This window comes from Solea senegalensis, linkage group LG14 (genome assembly GCF_019176455.1).
Source record: "Solea senegalensis isolate Sse05_10M linkage group LG14, IFAPA_SoseM_1, whole genome shotgun sequence".
Lineage (NCBI taxonomy): Eukaryota > Metazoa > Chordata > Actinopteri > Pleuronectiformes > Soleidae > Solea > Solea senegalensis.
In genome coordinates, this window is record NC_058034.1 from 2043752 (window position 1) to 2061681 (window position 17930).

At 41.3% G+C, this 17930-nt stretch overlaps 1 protein-coding gene across 1 annotated transcript; it reads left to right on the top strand.

Annotated features, from left to right (window-relative positions):
* The first annotated feature begins 3087 nt into the window (after positions 1 to 3087).
* rorca (RAR-related orphan receptor C a) lies at positions 3088 to 17652 on the top strand. The gene is made up of 10 exons (XM_044044369.1): positions 3088 to 3473; positions 10009 to 10094; positions 10231 to 10372; positions 10567 to 11001; positions 11308 to 11429; positions 11870 to 12002; positions 13303 to 13410; positions 13507 to 13617; positions 14404 to 14516; positions 14621 to 17652. The coding sequence occupies exons 1-10, from the start codon at positions 3467 to 3469 to the stop codon at positions 14780 to 14782; spliced, it is 1419 nt and encodes a 472-aa protein (XP_043900304.1). The 5' UTR covers positions 3088 to 3466; the 3' UTR covers positions 14783 to 17652.
* The last annotated feature ends 278 nt before the right edge of the window (positions 17653 to 17930 follow it).

Here is a 17930-nt window from a genome sequence, read left to right on the forward strand (position 1 = left end):
TTCTGCCCCATAGCACATATGGGCAGTTGGGGTTATTTTTAACCCGTTACAGTAATAAGCTGAGGTGACTTGCCAGTGGATTCATTGTTGTCATCAGCTGTCCGTGGCTGGAAGAACTCAAAGAATTGACAGCAACTCAGATTACAAGTCTTGTAAGTGGAGCTCTCCATAGTTTGCCATGCATCAAATAATCTTCCATGTGACCACGTGAGGTCAACCAATCAGACATAAAAACACTATGAAAGTGTGTGAATTATACAAGATTATGTAAGATTATACCTCCTGGGACAAAGACAGTTTTAGCCTCGTGGGCAATTTCTGATGCAAACTAAACATGAAGATTATTATTATTATTATTATTATTATTATTATTTTCAGCCACCGTGCTCAAACTGTTTTGAAATATTAACTCCGCCATTTGTTTTGAAGCAGCAATCAGACACCAGGAAGGACGTCCCTTGGGTTGTGGAGGGGACAGACGTGATAATGACCAAGTGCAACACAGAGGCAAAGGAAGATGCTCCGTGTGGTTTGGCACACTGACCTATTGACGTGGACCTGGTGCAGGTGAAGGATGGGTACATACCAGATTACAGCCACACGCGGAGTCTCGGTGAGAGAGATTAGAGGGCTTTTGAAAGAGGAGAAGGGAGTGGGTTTAGCAGGATGAGGAAGGGGAGAGGAGAGAGGATTATGGAAGCCAGAGCTTGTGGATCCCAAAATAATCCTCTCAGTGTACTGGGCTTTATGTGCTGTGGGGGGCAGAGGCCAGTTTGTGCGATTAAATTGCTGTCGCGTTCATGTGCCACACTTTGAATGTGCACAGAACTCGTCTGACCGTCACTGCCTCTCAACATGGAGGGGTTGGATTTCTCCTTTCCTGTGTTACCCAGCACACACACACACACAGAGAGAGAGAGTATACACAGAGACAGGCACATTCATTAATCAGGAAAGCTGGTCAGCTCTAAGCCCCTCCTTCCCTTCATGCTCCATGTTCTAATTTGGGTATTGCCATGGTTACATAAGATTCAGGGTTAGGAGGTCAGTGGCGTTGCAGGCAAACACCGGATGGATGTGTGACTATAGCTCACGGCGACGGCGGGACATGCTGAGGGACATAATGAAACCCACGAAAGATGGCAGATGAGGATCAGGAAGGAAATCATCACACTGACTGAAGCATGTAAATGGAAGGAAGAGGAAGTTTATAGAGTATGATAAAGAAAAACATTTTCCCAGCATTGTGAGTTTGCACTGCATGCATGCTGATTTATTTTTCCCTTTTTTTTTTTGTCTCTTTTGAGCATTTTCTTTTTCGCAAGTTTGAGAAGCACAAACTATAGGAACATATAGTTAAAATGGCCTCAAGCATGAGGCGGGGAGGACAATCGAGCAAAGTATGGACATAAAGCAGGGTGGTGCTGGATGTCAGTGTATACACAAAGTGTGATACAATTCAGGACAAACGCATTCATAGGAAGAAAAAGGCAGAGAGCGTCAGCCCACACCAGAGAGAGAGAGAGAGAGTGAGGGAGGAAGGGAGGAAGGGAGGGGTGTGAAAGTTCCCTGCTGTTCCACTAACCTACTTACCATAATCTCTCTCTTCTCCTCATTTCATAACTGAGCCTGAGTTACATGATACATTAGTCATCTTTCCCACAGTTGCAAATCAATGCTTTTTATCAGCGTCGTTCGGGGCGTTGATCAAAGCAGGGGCGTGACTGACTTCTCGCTCTCTGCAGGAAACAATGACAGGAATGAAGTGCGTGTTGTTAGATGGATATAATTTACACAGTTTGACAGTTACCTTGTTCAGTTGGTGTTGTTTAATGACAGCTGGCAACAATGATGTTGCATTATTTCCTTCTTCTGGATCCAAGTATACATATCTTTCATTTCCTCTTTGTTTCATAAGATCAATGGTTTTGTGTTTTTTTTTTTGTTTTTTCCCAAACTCATGGGAACTCATCCAAATACATGAAGAAGCAGAGGATAAAAGAGTGTACATGTACATGTACTGTAAAAATAAATGTTTATTTTCTTGTTGTTGTCATTTCTATGTTGTTATTTCACTCCCTGTGATGTTTTTATTTTGTTGTTATGATTAAAACACAAGTCCCTCCAGGCCATGTGGCTGTCACTGCGGGGACTTGCTTGAGTTAAGTTGAAGTGTCTCTCTCAGTTGTGACTAACTGGTTACTTGATTACTGAGAACCTTCACAGACATCATTTCAGGCAGAAGGGAAGGGAAAACAAACCACAGCACACCAACCTGTGATCACACTTCATTCTTCTTGCCAAGAAGAGGAATCAGAGTGTGTTAATCCACTGATTATATGCAGCGGTTTTTTTTTAGTATTCAGCCAAAGGAAAAGTGAGGACACAGCAGTGTTTTAGTTCCAGAGTAAAAAGCACTGCTGCAAACTGTAGCTTATGTTCTGAGAGTCATATGTCTTATATTTGTGCTTTAGGTTTATTGATGGAACATGCATGGCAGCAATGTGTGTGTGTTTTTAAGCATGAGTAAAAATGTGAAAATGTCAACTACTCTTTTTATAATGAAGTTATCTGTTGATTATTTTCTTGATTAATGCTCTAAAATGTAAGAAAATCTTGAAAAAACGATTTGTGTTTACCAAACCTGTAAATGATGATGTTCTCCAGTGTCTTGATTCGGTTTAAATGATTTATTTGTTACATGGAGCAGAGAAATCAGAAAATATCCACATTTAAGAAACTGAAAACTCAAATATGCACGAAACACATGTTATATGCAGTGGGGTTTTTTTTTCAAACATTTTTCAAAATAAAACGCTGTTTGTTTTTGATAAAGAACTCGGAAATTAAAAAAAACAAAAATGTGTGAGTGCTTGTTATTAAAGAGTTCCCACGCTGGGCGGCTGTCGGTCTGGGACTGACACACTGCCACACTTTCCCACGCACGCGAGAAGCGTTCCTTCAGCGCACGCGCGCAGTGGGAGGGGAGAACGCGCGCTTGGAGGGGGTGTCTCTCTCTCTCTCTCTCTCTCGCGCGCGCGCACGTCAGCTCACGGGGCACGAGGCGGGCGGACCGCGGGGTGAGGATCATGTGTAGTCCACGCGCCGAAACTAGGTTACAGTGAGCTGCAGCGCGAGAGCAGAGCAGAGCAAGAGCACAGAAGAGACAGACAGACAGACAGACAGACAGGCGAGGAGGAGCAACTCTTAGACTATTTTATCACAACAGCACCTGCGAGCGAACACTTAGTAACAGATTGACTCTGCTGCTTCTTCTTCTTCTTCTTCTTCTTTTAGAACAGTTTGTGTTTCAAAATAAAGGCGAAGAAAAAGGCTCGAAACAACCTTGCAAGGATTTGCTGTTGTGACAGTTTTCAGCTGCTCCGCTTTTGGAGCTTTCTCGCGGTATTTTTTGCACCTGGAGTTGCATGACACGAAGAACAAGCTGAGACCTTTTCCCGCCGACATGAGAGGTGAGTTCACGATGACATTATTACTGTGTTGTTGGTTTCAATGTTGCGTTTTTCCCGCATTGTCTCGTGTTTGCGCTGCTCTGGCTGCTGTGAGTCCCTAAGAACGTAGACAACAGAGTGCGTTTTAAAAATACTCGTGAGCATCAAAGTTGCTCAGTCAGTGTTGAATCTCAACACGCAGACTGTACATTTATTGAGAGTGAATTATTTGACACAGCTCGGGTACATTCAGAGGTGTTTCTGTTTGTTTGTTTTTTTAATTCAATGACTTCAGGGTTTCGCTGTCGATGAGTTTTTCGCCTGTGACAGGAGGAATTCGTTGCAGCTGTGGTTACTTTGTTGCGCCGGTGAGCGAATCCACTTATGTAAGAGCTGTGGAGAGAAGGAGGGAGGGAGGGAGGAGAGAGAGAGAGAGGGAGAGAGCGGAGTGATTCAGTGGCTGTCAAAGCGCAGGGAAATCTGTCGACAGGGAGTTTGAAGGCAGGAAAAGTAGTCCTTTTAATGCATTCTCCCCCCCCTTTCCTGTTTTCACTTAAGTTTAAGTAGTTTTCTGGGATTCGAACCTGACATTTACAGTGTATTTGCGCACAGATTTGCTGCAATGATTCTCTATCATTATTATTATTATTATTATTATTATTATTATTAGTGTTCTTGCATGATGACATGACAGTCTTCTGCCAACGTGTGTGGGTGGAGGTGGAGGTGGAGAAGAAAGAGACGTAGGACTTGCTGCGTTGACTGCGTTGACCTAATTCTGTCATTGAGGATTACACCGTGTGTGTGCGTGTGTCGTCACTAGTGGTGAGACGATGTTGATCATTTAAATCAGTTATCAGAGCCTCTTTAAGCTGTTGTTGATATCAGCTGCAGGGGGTGGGGGGACTGTGATTTTAATCCACCCGATGTATTTCTTTTCTAACTTCACCCAAAACAAGACCAATATTTTCAGAAGAGCTGCTGTATGGCATAGATGAAATGTGTGTTTTTCACCCACAACAAGACAATTCTTTTTATTCTATATCACATGTATGAAATAGTGAATTCACAAACAAAAACAAGTATAATATATTGATGTATGTTCACACTTGTGGTTTGAATTAAAAGGCTGACATCAAAACACAGCCGAACAAATGTGATTTCTGAGACGTGCACCGCTGTGACGAGCAGGATATGGGCACAGCAAGCACAATTTTAACCATGAGGCACAGCAGGGTTCACTTAAGCTCAGTTTCCTCTATCAGCTAAGGTTACTTACATCAACCAGAGTGCATGTCGCTCCAGTCAGGCACGACTTGTCAGTCAGATTTTATTAAAAACAAAAAAAACACACACAGACACAGTCATGGCCAATCTGCAAGTGGATTCACTTAAAAAAGACAGACAAAGACGAGCAAAGAAATGTATTTACTATAAAAGACAACAATTAATGGAGTTTCTTTGGTCATTGTGGAATAAATGTATTCTGGCTTAAGACAAGAGGTGGAAAAAACCCAGCGAAAAGTCTAGGGAGGGGTTGATGATGGCCTTTTTCAACACTGAGCTCACATCCTTGCGTATCTAAAGTATTTTTACAAAATGACATCCATCTCTCTTTTATCTTAAAAGTATGTCCACACAGCTCACATAATCACTGCAGCATGGCAGACCCGTGCATTCCCGTCTCACATCCTGGTCACATGACAGCCTGTGCTTCCTGAAGTGATATTTAGGGCATTTGGATCATATTGTTGTTTTTTTTTCTTTATCCTATGCCGGACCGATAGTGATAGTGAATATCGTATTCCAAAGGGCCACAAAAGAAATGTATTTATGATAAAAGGTGGACAAACAATAAATAATGGGTTGAGTTTGGTCATTGTGGAAAATGTATAAGTAGAATTTAATACTTAATACGACTTAAAACGATGTCGTGCTTGTTTATCCCTGAGTTATTGTTGCGCAGGTTTGGCGCATGTGACATAACATAGTCAAATGAGCAGTAAGCCTTGAAAGAGCACTTTCAGATGTCGTGCATCGCCGCACTGACGGTGTCCAGACCAGGACACTGGAGCTCAGTTAGACCAGGATCAAAGGTACAGTAGCCGTAAAGGAGGAAAGGCCACGCTCTTCACTGCTCTGCTCTCCCAGGATCCTGCTGTGCTGAGCTCAAGCTCAAAGCCATTATCTGTTCAGTGAGTGTACACTGTGCAGCCTTGGGGTAGTTCACAGCAAACTATAGTATGTGTCAAGGTGCCCTTTCGTTGTGACAACTCCTTGTTAAGATTCCACTCCTCTTATCTAAAGCTTCAACTTCTCACCCAGCTTCGACATTAGTATGCAAGCACAATGTTTCTCCTTGAATCGGTGGTGTTTTTTCACGTCTTATGATTACATTTTGTTTTGCAGCCCACCGGGCAAACTGCGGTCACATTAGAAAAATATTTTTTTGCTTTGTATGATGAATTGTTTAGACTTGATGTTAGCTTGAGGCAAAGTCATATTGATAGGTCATATCTACTTTCCAAGTATGCATAATGATAAGGGCATCTAAACAGACTCTCAGTCAAGGCAAACATCAGTGATTGCTGCAGCATGGGCTTTCATTTGTTCCTGTGGTTTAGTTAGTGCATGCAAAATTACATGCTGTGAACTGGATTCTTCAGTCTAGTTTTTCTTGTGTTAACAGAGGCCCTCTGGGGGTTTAGGGCTCAGAGCCGCATGATCAAGCGAGGCCACTTTTATCTTCTCTGATCAATTGAGAGGGATTACACAGAGAGTAGCCTCTGTTGTTCAGGGCACGAATATTAACTTAAAGTATACAGTTTATACTTTTATACCTCCAAAGACGGCCATTATAGTATCATTACCCTGTTTTTTAATGTACACAGATACAAATCAAAAGTGAATATCATCCTTTTCAAGAGTGTCTGAGTCAGAGAAGGAAGAAATTAAATAATTCCCATCACAAGGAAACAGAATTCCTCTTGAATATGTTCCACATGCATTTCCTGTAGCGATGCCGTGTGGTACAAAAACATACACTATGACGTCGCTTGTTACACTAAAATTGGCTGAAGCATTTATTGTAATTTATAAAAAATGCAGAGTTTTAATCTTCTACACTAAAAGGAACTCTGTCATGGCTGCAGCTCAGAGCACTTTGTTAAAAGTGCTGCACGACACAGGCGTCTGCATCTTTGTGTTCACTGATACATCTCATTCCACTATACAGTTGCATCTTCTAAGTAATTACCTGAAAGTACAGTGCATTTTTAAATAGCTCGGGGCTAGTGTCAGGCCACACTATACTGTCTGTAGGTGGGTCAGTGAGTGGAGAAGATGAGAAGAGAAACTTTACAGTCCACATATAGCGGCTATATAGAAAACAGGTGTCAGCTGAGGCCCGGCGGGAGATATATGGAAAAAGAAAAGGACAAACATAGTACATGGCTGTCTGTTTATTAAAATAACTGCCCAAATAGGTCTGATTTAATTGTATGTTCATGGTATCTCAGGTGATAATGCTCCATGTTGTTTTAAATCTATTGAACTGAAGATTGACTCAAAAAACAATCACAATTTATGTTTAAAAAAAACAACTGGCATTTAGATAATTACCCCAAATCCTGCAGCCTAAACTAAACCATATGTTTAATTTAGCTGATAGATAGCACCAAGAAGTCCCCTGAGATGTAGGCTAAGTATACAATATGGCAGGTAAATGCAAAGCGCAAGGTAAATAGGACCTTTGACTCTGTTTGACTAGCTGTGATGAGAGGGCAAAGTCTTTCCACACAAGGGTTTACAGCACTAATGATGAAAAGTGCTGACTGCAAAAGGAGTTTTTAAATCAATTAAAAAATCACCTTCCATGTTAAACTATAATAATAATTGTGACACAATGCATTTTTCCACATTTTGACATAGCTACTACTTCTTTTAACCAACTATTGAAGCCAGTGTTCGCCAACCCAAGTTATGTAATTACAGTTTTTTCATCGGTCACAGTATATGCTCCTTTTACAGATGTTGCCGCCGGCCATTTATTTTAATCCACTCTGCAACACAACTTAAACGTGGCAACGCTGTTGCTCACCAGTGGAATAGCTGCTCTCCACACTGTGTTTTACACCTCACTTCAAAGTGGTGATTTGTGCAAAATTTGTTTGCTAATAGTCCAGGAGGAATCTCCGAGCGGCCAACTGCAGCAGAGTATAAATAGATTTATGGTCTGGCTCAAACGCAGCTGAAATTTCACTCAAATACTTGACAGGCTGCGACAAGCTGAGAAGCTACTATTAGCCACGTTGGGTCCACCTGCTGCAGCTCACCGTCCTGGATGTTATCGTAAATAATTCCAGATGTGCTTGTTGTGTAAGTTGTAATAGTTTGCAAGTTACACCTTATTTTCTATACATTTCCACGCACAGTTAAGATGCACTTGGTTTAATTGCACAGTTGTCCTTGTCCCAGTAAACAAACACTGGCAAGGACTTGATTTACTTACAGGAGTCGGTAAACATGGTTTAGCTGGTTTACAATATTCAATTCTGTCTGACTGAATAAAAATAGTACAGCAGTCGTAAGTCCACTCCCACTTGCATGACTTTATCTGGGTGTTTCAGTCACAATAACATAGTTATTAGTTAACGTTGCAGCTGTTATTCTTTTGAACCTTCACTTGAGTCTGACTCAAGTTTGGTTCCACTCTTTAAATTTGCAAGAACGCTGATTGCATCCCTTGTGAGGCATCCCCCTCCTTCACTGAATGGGAAACTGTGTCAGTGGAGCAGCTCTCTGCTCTGTGGGCCTGACTGCTGCTCAGCTGACTGGCAGGTGAGACAGCAAGTCACAGGCAAAGCTGCTTGCTCAGCAGCCAATGGGAGTGTGGCGGGGTGAGGTAGGATCGTCACAGCGTTGCCTCGACAACCACCTTTGAATGAGCGTGTTCATGGAATGCAGCCAGACGGCAGTTATATAACAGGCTGAAAGGCGGGGAGGGTGGGGGAGAGGGGAGCGATAAAGGGAGCAATGGAGAAAGGGATTTTTTTTTTTTTCCATGGCCCTTTTATTTATTTATATCCCTTTGTTATGTTACATTGATCAGCAGGAATTCTAATCAACCGAGACGGTAAATTCAAATATGTCACCTGAGCTGCACAGAAACCTTTTCTTAGAGGGAAGATGACACATACTTTTTTCCCTAAGTCATGATTTTCAGGGTGATATAAGCTCTTTTGTGTGGTTTTCTTCGCGTGACGCATGTCCCTCCGCATGCACACTCACACACACACAGTGACTCATGTGATTGGCTGGGTTTTGAGGAGTTTATAAAAGAGCCCTTTACAAATCTGCAATTTTCTGAAGAGCTGTGAAGGCCGAGCAAAGCCTCTGCTGTGATTTACTGGTTACCTAATACCCTGTGTGATCCAACAAAAGTGGTTTAGAGATTGTTTGGCACATCCTGCGGCCCGAGCTATATCAAATCTCGTACACAGATTGCAGGAGTCAATAAACACGGCGGTGTATGCCTTCGTTAACCTGCAAACATTTTGTTCATCCTCGAAGCGAAGCAGCAGAGTGAGATAAAGACAGAGAGAGTGAGCGAGGGAGAGAGAGAGAGAGAGAGAGACACGAAACTTTATAACCCTGGGCCTCAGCTAATGCAATTGACCTGCTATTCTGGGCCTGAGGAGGCCCAGCTACTTAGATAAACAACATAATGAAAAGAACATGCTGTTCTGGGGTAAGAAGGCTCAGGCTTCAACAATGAACGCAAGGTATAGAATCTATACGTCTGTTTCCTTTGTGTCTGTGACACTTTTCCACATGATCCTGAAACATTATCACACATATATCTCATGAGTATTAACAACATTTAGTTACATAGTTACTAAATGTTAGTAGTTTGAAGTCTTGGCTTTCAAGGGTTTTGAATTCATTTATAACGCTGCCTCTGCCTTTGTATTATACTATATATACTTTATTACATTATATTATACTATATAATACTTTTGTGCAGTTACCAAATTCGTGTTTACTCATAGTGTACCTGTGAGCTTGCTTCATACTGCTGTGTATTGCATAATAACGGCAACTGATAGCCTTCTTAAAAGGTGTGTGTGTGTCATTGCTTGGCTTGGCTGGGCTGCTGCAAACTCTGAATGTGAATGATTTATGGTTATTATAGTCAATTAATCTCTAAATGTTCTCCATCAAACAATTTTAACTTTAAAAACTTCCTCAATTATATTAAATGTATTATTTGTTTGACCAACATTTCAAAACTGGAGCAGACTAATCTTTAGTTTGTTGGCTTACATCAGTTTTATTTTTATTTATTGATAGTGATATAGAATTTAGTTAGCTAATACTGTCTAGGTCAAAGTAACACATGACAAGTAGTATTTGATTATATTCTTTCAACATAAATCTATTTGTTTAGTTGTTTTATGCCAATTAACTACACAATTAAACGTGCTTATCCATATGTGGTATAATATATGTTGAGTATTTCACTGATTGAATTTTCTTGGTATATCTTTTTCTTCAGCTCAAATCGAGGTGATACCCTGTAAAATCTGTGGGGACAAATCGTCGGGGATTCACTATGGTGTCATCACCTGTGAAGGCTGCAAGGTGAGCTTTAAAACCAGCACTGTCACGAATAACAATGAAACCAGGTGGAAAGTGTTGTTTTTAGAGCTTTAGTGTCCACAGCACACAGCAGACAAAGCTTTAGATGTTCTAATCGTGTGTCTTTTTTTTTGTGCAGGGATTCTTCCGACGCAGCCAGCAGAACAATGCTATGTACTCCTGCTCGAGGCAGAGGAACTGTCTCATTGACCGGACCAACCGTAACCGCTGTCAGCACTGCAGGTTGCAGAAGTGTCTTGCCCTGGGCATGAGCCGTGATGGTGAGTTCAGCCACTCGATCTATATTTAATTAACTCAGAGTTTCCACCCACCCACTTTTTTTCTGCGTATTGCAATGAGGCAGCCATGTTGACCCCGTTGGACTGTGTCTTCTTGGATGTTTAATTCTGGGGAGTTATTGTTGCAGATCTGAAATGAGACATTAATGGGTTGTTTATTTGTGCTCTTGTTGCAGCGGTGAAGTTTGGCCGAATGTCCAAAAAGCAGCGTGACATCCTTATTTCAGAGGTCCAGAAGCACCAGCAGTCGCAGGCAGGCAGTGGTGCCCGTGAGGAGAACTGTGACATGACCGACCTCAGCTGCCCCTACAGACGAGGCTCCAGCGCCACACTTAGTGATCTGGACGACATCTCCGCGCTGCCCGAAGGCCTTCTGTTCGACCTGCCACTCACCCCAGAGGACGCAGGCGGGGACTACTGTAACCTGGACATGCTGTACGGCAGCGCAGGGAGCGGCTCGTCCTCTCAGAGTTCACCAGAACAGACCAACTTGGACTTTGTAGAGGGCAAACACAACATCAAGCACGAGTATCAGCTGTTGCATGACTCTGGACTCTTCTCGCACGCTATCCTCGACCTGCTGCCCGGCGGCTACTCACTGCTCGAGATAGGTCAGTATGAACCAGCAGGGCTTGGAAAGTCAAAGTCACTTTGAATAGTCAAATTGGTGGATTTTAATCAGCCTCTTTTCATATGCATTATTAGTATTAGTATACTACAGTTACAGCAGCAACGAAATGACCTTTGTGAACTAATTACGAATATTCACGAGTGGGAACACACATTGTCTTTCACCAAATTTTAGAAGGTTTGGTGGAAATTTGCAATACATTTAAAAAAAAAATAGTAAATACTGCATAGAAGAAGTTAAGTTTTTATCTTTCCAGACAATTAACAAAATGGTTGTCCCCATTTAGAGCGTATAACTCAGAGTGTGGTCAAGTCCCATATTGAGACGAGCCAATACAGCACAGAGGAGCTGAAGAGAATGGCGTGGACCTTGTATAGCCCAGAAGAGACGCGCTCATACCAGACCAAGGTATGTGTGACATAAGCATTTGTCAGTTGAACGTCATTTATACACATTTCAAGAAAAGAGATCCAGCAAATAACTGCAGTTAAATGTATTATGAACTTTAGAATCTGTAAAGAAAGAGCAGTCATTAAACATGTCGTATCACTTTCACAGTGGAATGTTTTCAGTGTTTAACCTTGTACTAAAGTCAACAGTTAGAAACAATCCTTAAGCACACAGAAGTGCTCTGTTCTTGTCTCTATAGATAATTCTTAACAGTCCGGTTTTGATAGGTTTTCTCATCTCACTTGTCAAGGTTGGATCTCTTAGTGCTTGCTTGAAATGCAGGAAAATAAAAAAAAGCAAAAAACATCCTGTAGGTCAAGGTTTCCTCAGTTGAAACAAGATCGTGCAACAAAAACCCTTCTTACAAAAGCCTCTCTGTCTCTTGTTTTCTCTTTCAGTCAGCTGAGGTGATGTGGCAACAATGTGCCATTCACATCACCAATGCAATCCAGTATGTGGTGGAGTTTGCCAAACGCATCTCTGGCTTCATGGATCTGTGTCAAAACGATCAGATTATTCTCCTCAAAGCAGGTCAGAGCACGACAACAGTGTTCACACACACACACACACACACACACACACACACACACACACCCTGAGGGCTCGAATCACTTCTACGTAACGTGTTAAGCCTCAAAACATTCGGGGGCTTCAAGTGGTAAATAATTTCATATCAACAAATGTCTGTTCCTGACAAACCATTGTCAAATGAGTTCACACAGTGTCGATAAAGTCTATCCGTTTTATAAGATGACAGATGGAGGTCAAAGCAAGACTGCTCGAGTAAAGTAAGACGGCTGCAAACAGGTTCTAAACAGGTTAGAGTATGACTGGAAGCCCCACCCACTCCTGCGCTGCTGCTGTATGCACACGTTCTCCAATGAACGATGCAGCGTACAAATAACTGTATTTCATTTCTGTTCATGAAACCATTTTAGTGGCAGAATAATAACATCACCGACAGCTTAAAACATCATCACGGCTCATGCCCTGTGCAGAGTCACTTGAAAAGTTGCATGCTTTGTTTTAATCAGCCTCACGCAGCATCTCTCTGATGTCTAAAGGACAGAGGAGGAGCTCTCATTGACCACAACATAGCAATAATGTCATATTTTTTAACGTTTGCAGCTGCAGGTACTTTCCTTTCCTCATTTCTATGAAGATGAAGGACAAAAGGCTGCTTTTCTCAAGGCATGATAATAGACTAATTAATGCTTCAATCAGCACCTGTGTGTGTGTGTGTGTGATCTGCCAAACCTGAATAACCCCAGACGACTGGAGGAAGATTATAGGCTGGTGGATTGAAGCTAGTGACAATACAGAAAGACATTCCTGTCAGCATCCCAACACATTAAACACGTCGAAATCTTAAACCCTCTCAATCGTGATTGGCATTAAACGTTATGCACATGCACGCACACTTGAATGACTGAAGCGCGGCTTGCACTGTGCTCCATCAAAAACATCTGTCGACGTCCGGGTGCCAATTCTCCTGTCAATCACGGGCCAGCTAGTAAATTATAGAAAATTATCGTTGTCACTGAAGAATGTTTCACCTCATAAAAACAGGGCAGTTTAAACTAACAATTAGAGTGAAGAATAGCCTCCCTGCTGCCGTGCAAATGTCAGTGAACGTGACAGAAGAATTCAGAAAAGGTCTCATCCCTTTTTGTTTTCTTTCTGGTATAGTCGGTTCTCTTTATGTAAGAGGTGTCAGCATTAGATTATATTTGAACGTCATAAACAGTAACACAGTCGCAGTCAGTCACGGGTGAATCCCAGTTTTTCACAGCGAGTACGCCGCTAAGCTTTCGTTCTTGTGTATCAGCAGGCTGCGTGGACGTCCTTCTGATCCGCTTGTGTCGGGCGTACAACCCCATCAATAACACGCTGCTGTTTGACGGGAAGTTTGCCACTGCTCAGCTTTTCAGAGCTCTTGGTGAGTCCCCATGTTTGCAATCATCCTTTCTTTTTCGTAGAAAAACATTTGTTGTTTGGATCACACACTAATCATCCTTCTTCCTCTTCCTCACAGGCTGCGATGATCTCGTAAATGCTGTGTTCGACTTCGCTAAGAACCTGAGCCGCATACAGATGTCAGAGGAGGACATTGCTCTTTTCAGTGCCGCCGTGCTGCTCTCGCCAGGTATTTTTCTTTTTTATTTAACACATTTATCTTTACATGGATAATTCATATGTCTCTCAAGTGTCCCGCTTTATTTCATCGGGGGAAACAAACCTTTAAGATCGCGTGCCTGAAAGATTTAAGTCAATAATCGTAATCGTTAAACCTCAAATGTTGTGGAACAAGATTGACATTTTGCAGGTGATTCAGTTTATCTGGCACCAGGAAAACTGTTAATTACATGTAATTACCTGCTGCATGCCATACATCGTTGGCTGAAAGCATATTTCATTCAAATTCATCACAAAGAAAATTCTCAACTTATAACCAAAGGTGTGAGAAAAGGTTTAAAATGGTGTTTTACAGTCAGTAGCCCACACCGATATCTTCCATCCATATGGAGCACATCAAGTAAAATCTCTTTACGTCTTTACCAACTCTATTACTAGCAAATAAAAGGGGAAAAATCCACAATGCCGTGCCAGTTGCAGCAGGAAAGTACCGACGCTTAAAACCCATTTTGCTTCAGTGCCAGGGTGAAACTCCTTAATTGATCATCATAATAATACCTTTGAATGTTATAATACAATAGGTGCAGATCATTTGCATGATCATTTGGTTTCCAGCCATGAATGAAAATGAGGTCACGCAGAAGGTGACTAACAAACAAACAAAGGGTTTTTATTCAAACGTTCAGTTGTTTGTAATTGTATTCTCAAAATAGATTTGTCTGTGAGACTTAACTTTGCAAGTTAAATGAAATCACTGACAATGAAAAAACTGTTGTTTCACTGTTGTTTCCCTCAGACCGACCCTGGCTCACAGACGTCCAGAAGGTACAGAAGCTGCAGGACAAAGTCTACGTGGCTCTGCAGCGCTGTCTACAAAAAGAGGGAGCACCAGAAGAGAAGCTCGCAAAGGTACAGAGCCCGCTCTCCTACGGAGTCACTGAAAAGCAACTGTCGTGATGGTTCTTTTATGGATTGACCAATCATCATCCTTCCTTTTTTTTCCCCCTGTGTAGATGGTGTCTAGGCTTCCTGTAATGAAGTCCATCTGCAACCTCCACATCGACAAGCTGGAGTTTTTCCGCCTGGTTCACCCCGAGACAGCGTACACCTTCCCCCCTCTGTACAGGGAGGTATTTGGCAGTGAAATCAGCTTCCCAGACTCCACCGAGGGCTAGTGCCGTTTAGATAAATAGCTTGAAAAATAGAGAAACACTGAGGTTAAGGGAGGAGAGACATAGAAAATGTGGCAACCAGCTGAGACAAAAAACAACAACAACAACAACAACAACCAGCAGCTCAACGACAATCCTGAACGCTACACTTCAGGTCACGCTCCTCTCACATCCCACACCTGTGGAGGCCAGTCCCTTCACCTTCAACACTACAAGAAGTGCTGTTTTAGGAGGTTGAAGAAATGTCGAAATGGCAGCCTGCATTTGTATTCTGGAAACAGTTTTACAACCTCTCATCAAATTGAATTCCTTTCTAACGTAGATCTGACATTAATTACAGTTTCTTTAAACTATTGTTGAATGTACCCACTTTTCCCTTTACCCGTTCAGCACAACCTGAGACTCCAAGTAGAATGTACATATTTAAAATCCTCAACCCACCATGTGGAGGTTCTCAGTAACTGACCTGTCAGTTCTTTTTCTGTATGTTCTTTTTTGGTAGTGCCCATATTTTGCAGTTTTGTAACATGAGAACAAACTGTTTAAAGGGACCATGATCAAACTCACATGCAGAGAGATTTCTTTTTCTTTTTCTTTTTGTTTTACTGTGTGAATTAAGCAAACATTTGGTGTCTGCTGCCATTGCACACAGAGCGCAAGACATAGCACTTATGCTGATCTTTGTAGGTATTTTTACAAGTATACACCTTCACACATTGACGTGAGCTCTTTATTTTTGTAATGCAATCAATGACCTCAATCCCAAGACCTTTTTCCCTTTGCAAATGCCACTTCGAGAGAGACAGAGAGAAAGAAACACAGAGGTGTTGTCAACGTATTTTTAGATATTCCTTTGTTCAAATATATATATGTATAAATATATACATATATATTTAACACCTATATAGTCATGTAAAATAAGAACAGTTGTGAATTCATGCAGATTAAGGGAGAGGAGGAGTAATGTCGTACTCAGGTCTCTTGAACAGAAACTGCCTGCCTGTACTTTGGGGTACTGGGATGGAACGATTGTCACGCAGAAGAAAATCTAGTATTATGGACAATAACGAGCACTTAACGAGTCCACGGTAGAATCCAAAATAAACTCTCGGCACGCGATTTTTACGGGTTCACGCTCAAGACTGCCATCTGTGAAAATGTACCAGTCAGAAATGCTAGAAAATACCCACTGCTGACAAAGCTGGATGAACAAGGTGTTCAAAGGGTTTTCAAAGAGGAACTGTCACGCTCCAAACATACACATACAGTACAAAGAAGAGTTTCATCGGCAAAACCTCGGACATTGTTTCAATGAGCAGAGTCAGAGCTGAAAAAGGACATTGAAATACATGCTTGAAGAAGAGGGAGTGGACAGGCATCTCACTCCTCACGCTCAGCTCTCACTGCTTTGGGGTCACACAGACTGTGTTTGTGATTGGTGAAATAAATCCTCTGTTCCTTATTCCCCCCCCGCTCCCTGACTACCTCACCCTCCTCAAACACTACACGGCACAGAGCCATCAGCTACCACCCTGAGTTAGTATTTCTGCATACATATGAGAGAGCTTGTTGTTTTAAAAAAAAAATATATGACAATTAGAGATGAAATTAGACGAGCAGTGATGATACCCTTAAAAACAGACAGAAGACAAAATTGTGGATCTGCTTTTCAAGGAAACCTACATAGATAAGATACAGTTCTTTTACTGGAGATGTAGGAAAAGAAATTGTACCATGTTTGTGTCAAATGACATGTCCTACTAGCATACCATAGCTATGAAAAAGAAATAGTTTTAATATTTAAAAAGAAATAACACTGCCGTTCATGATTTCTAAAGACAATCACAATGACCATCGTTGAATGTCAAGCTTTATTTGATATTTCATCCTGGTTTGCCTTGCACTGCTGGGACAGTGCTTTCCGTCAAAAAGTGATCTCATGAAATAGTGGCATAGTGAGATTGTGCAATAACGTCTTTCCCATTGCTCTTTCAGCTTATATCTTTCACAAGCACTCCAGCAGAGCACAGACACATGATGTTGCTAGGAAATTAATGTACCAAATACACAGCCAGCGACACAGTGACACTCGCAGTGTAGCAAAGTGCAATACTTTGTGTGTCAAGTCAAAGAATGTTAAGACGCGCTGATTTCAGGAGACTCCGTGTACGTCAGTGCAGGTCTAAACATGTGTCCGGGGGGCAGCGATGAAGATCTGCACGCACTTTTCCATTTAGTGTTACTCAGGGAGATAGCTGGGCTCTCTGTCCTACGGTGTCTGCAGCCAGTCTAGCTCGTACGACACCTCACACCAACATAAAAGACCTTAAAACCTTGATCACTGTGTACAGTACATGTTCTTGTGAATGTCTGATTACAGAAGTATCAAAGATTTCCCCCCCTGTCTGTCACTATTAAGACTTTTCTCACGTTGGAGTAATAGATGAAATAGGATATATGGAAAAAAAAGAAGAAAAAACAAACATAAAATTGGATTATAATCTCTGAATCTTGTGTTGGCTTTGTTGTGATGTTTATGTTTCCTAATTGTATCCTTACGTGTACTGTTTGTTTTGTTTTCCCTCATCGTTTTAGTGTCATTTTCTTGGAGAGATGGGTTTTTTTTTTTTTTTAAGAGCGTTTTTGAAGATGTCTCTCTAAAAGTTTCTCTTTTGTCATGATCCTTCTGTTTATAATATGTTCACTTTATTTTAAGATTGTTATTATTAAATCGATATAGATTTTAATAAGAAATAATTTATGATATGTCATGGATATAAAGCTCGAGAGGTTTTAACACAGTCAGGTGTTATTGCACAATGGCGATACAATATGTGGATTTAAGAATGTAATAAAAGTCCTTTTACAATTAAGGAAGTGGTGATGCTTTTTTTTTGGAAGGTTTTAAGTTAATATTATATAATAGAATCCAGCTCTATGAGCATGTTCAAGTTTGTATGAATGTTTTCATATCATGTATTTATACATTAATACCTAAATCTCAGAAGAAGCCTGAATTAAAACAAATACACCTTACAGTGCCTCATACATAACAGACATATATCGTCTTTTTTCTTCACAACAGTTCCTAACATTTATTACAGGATTCACTCACAATTATACCTGGTTATAATTATTATATTTATATTAC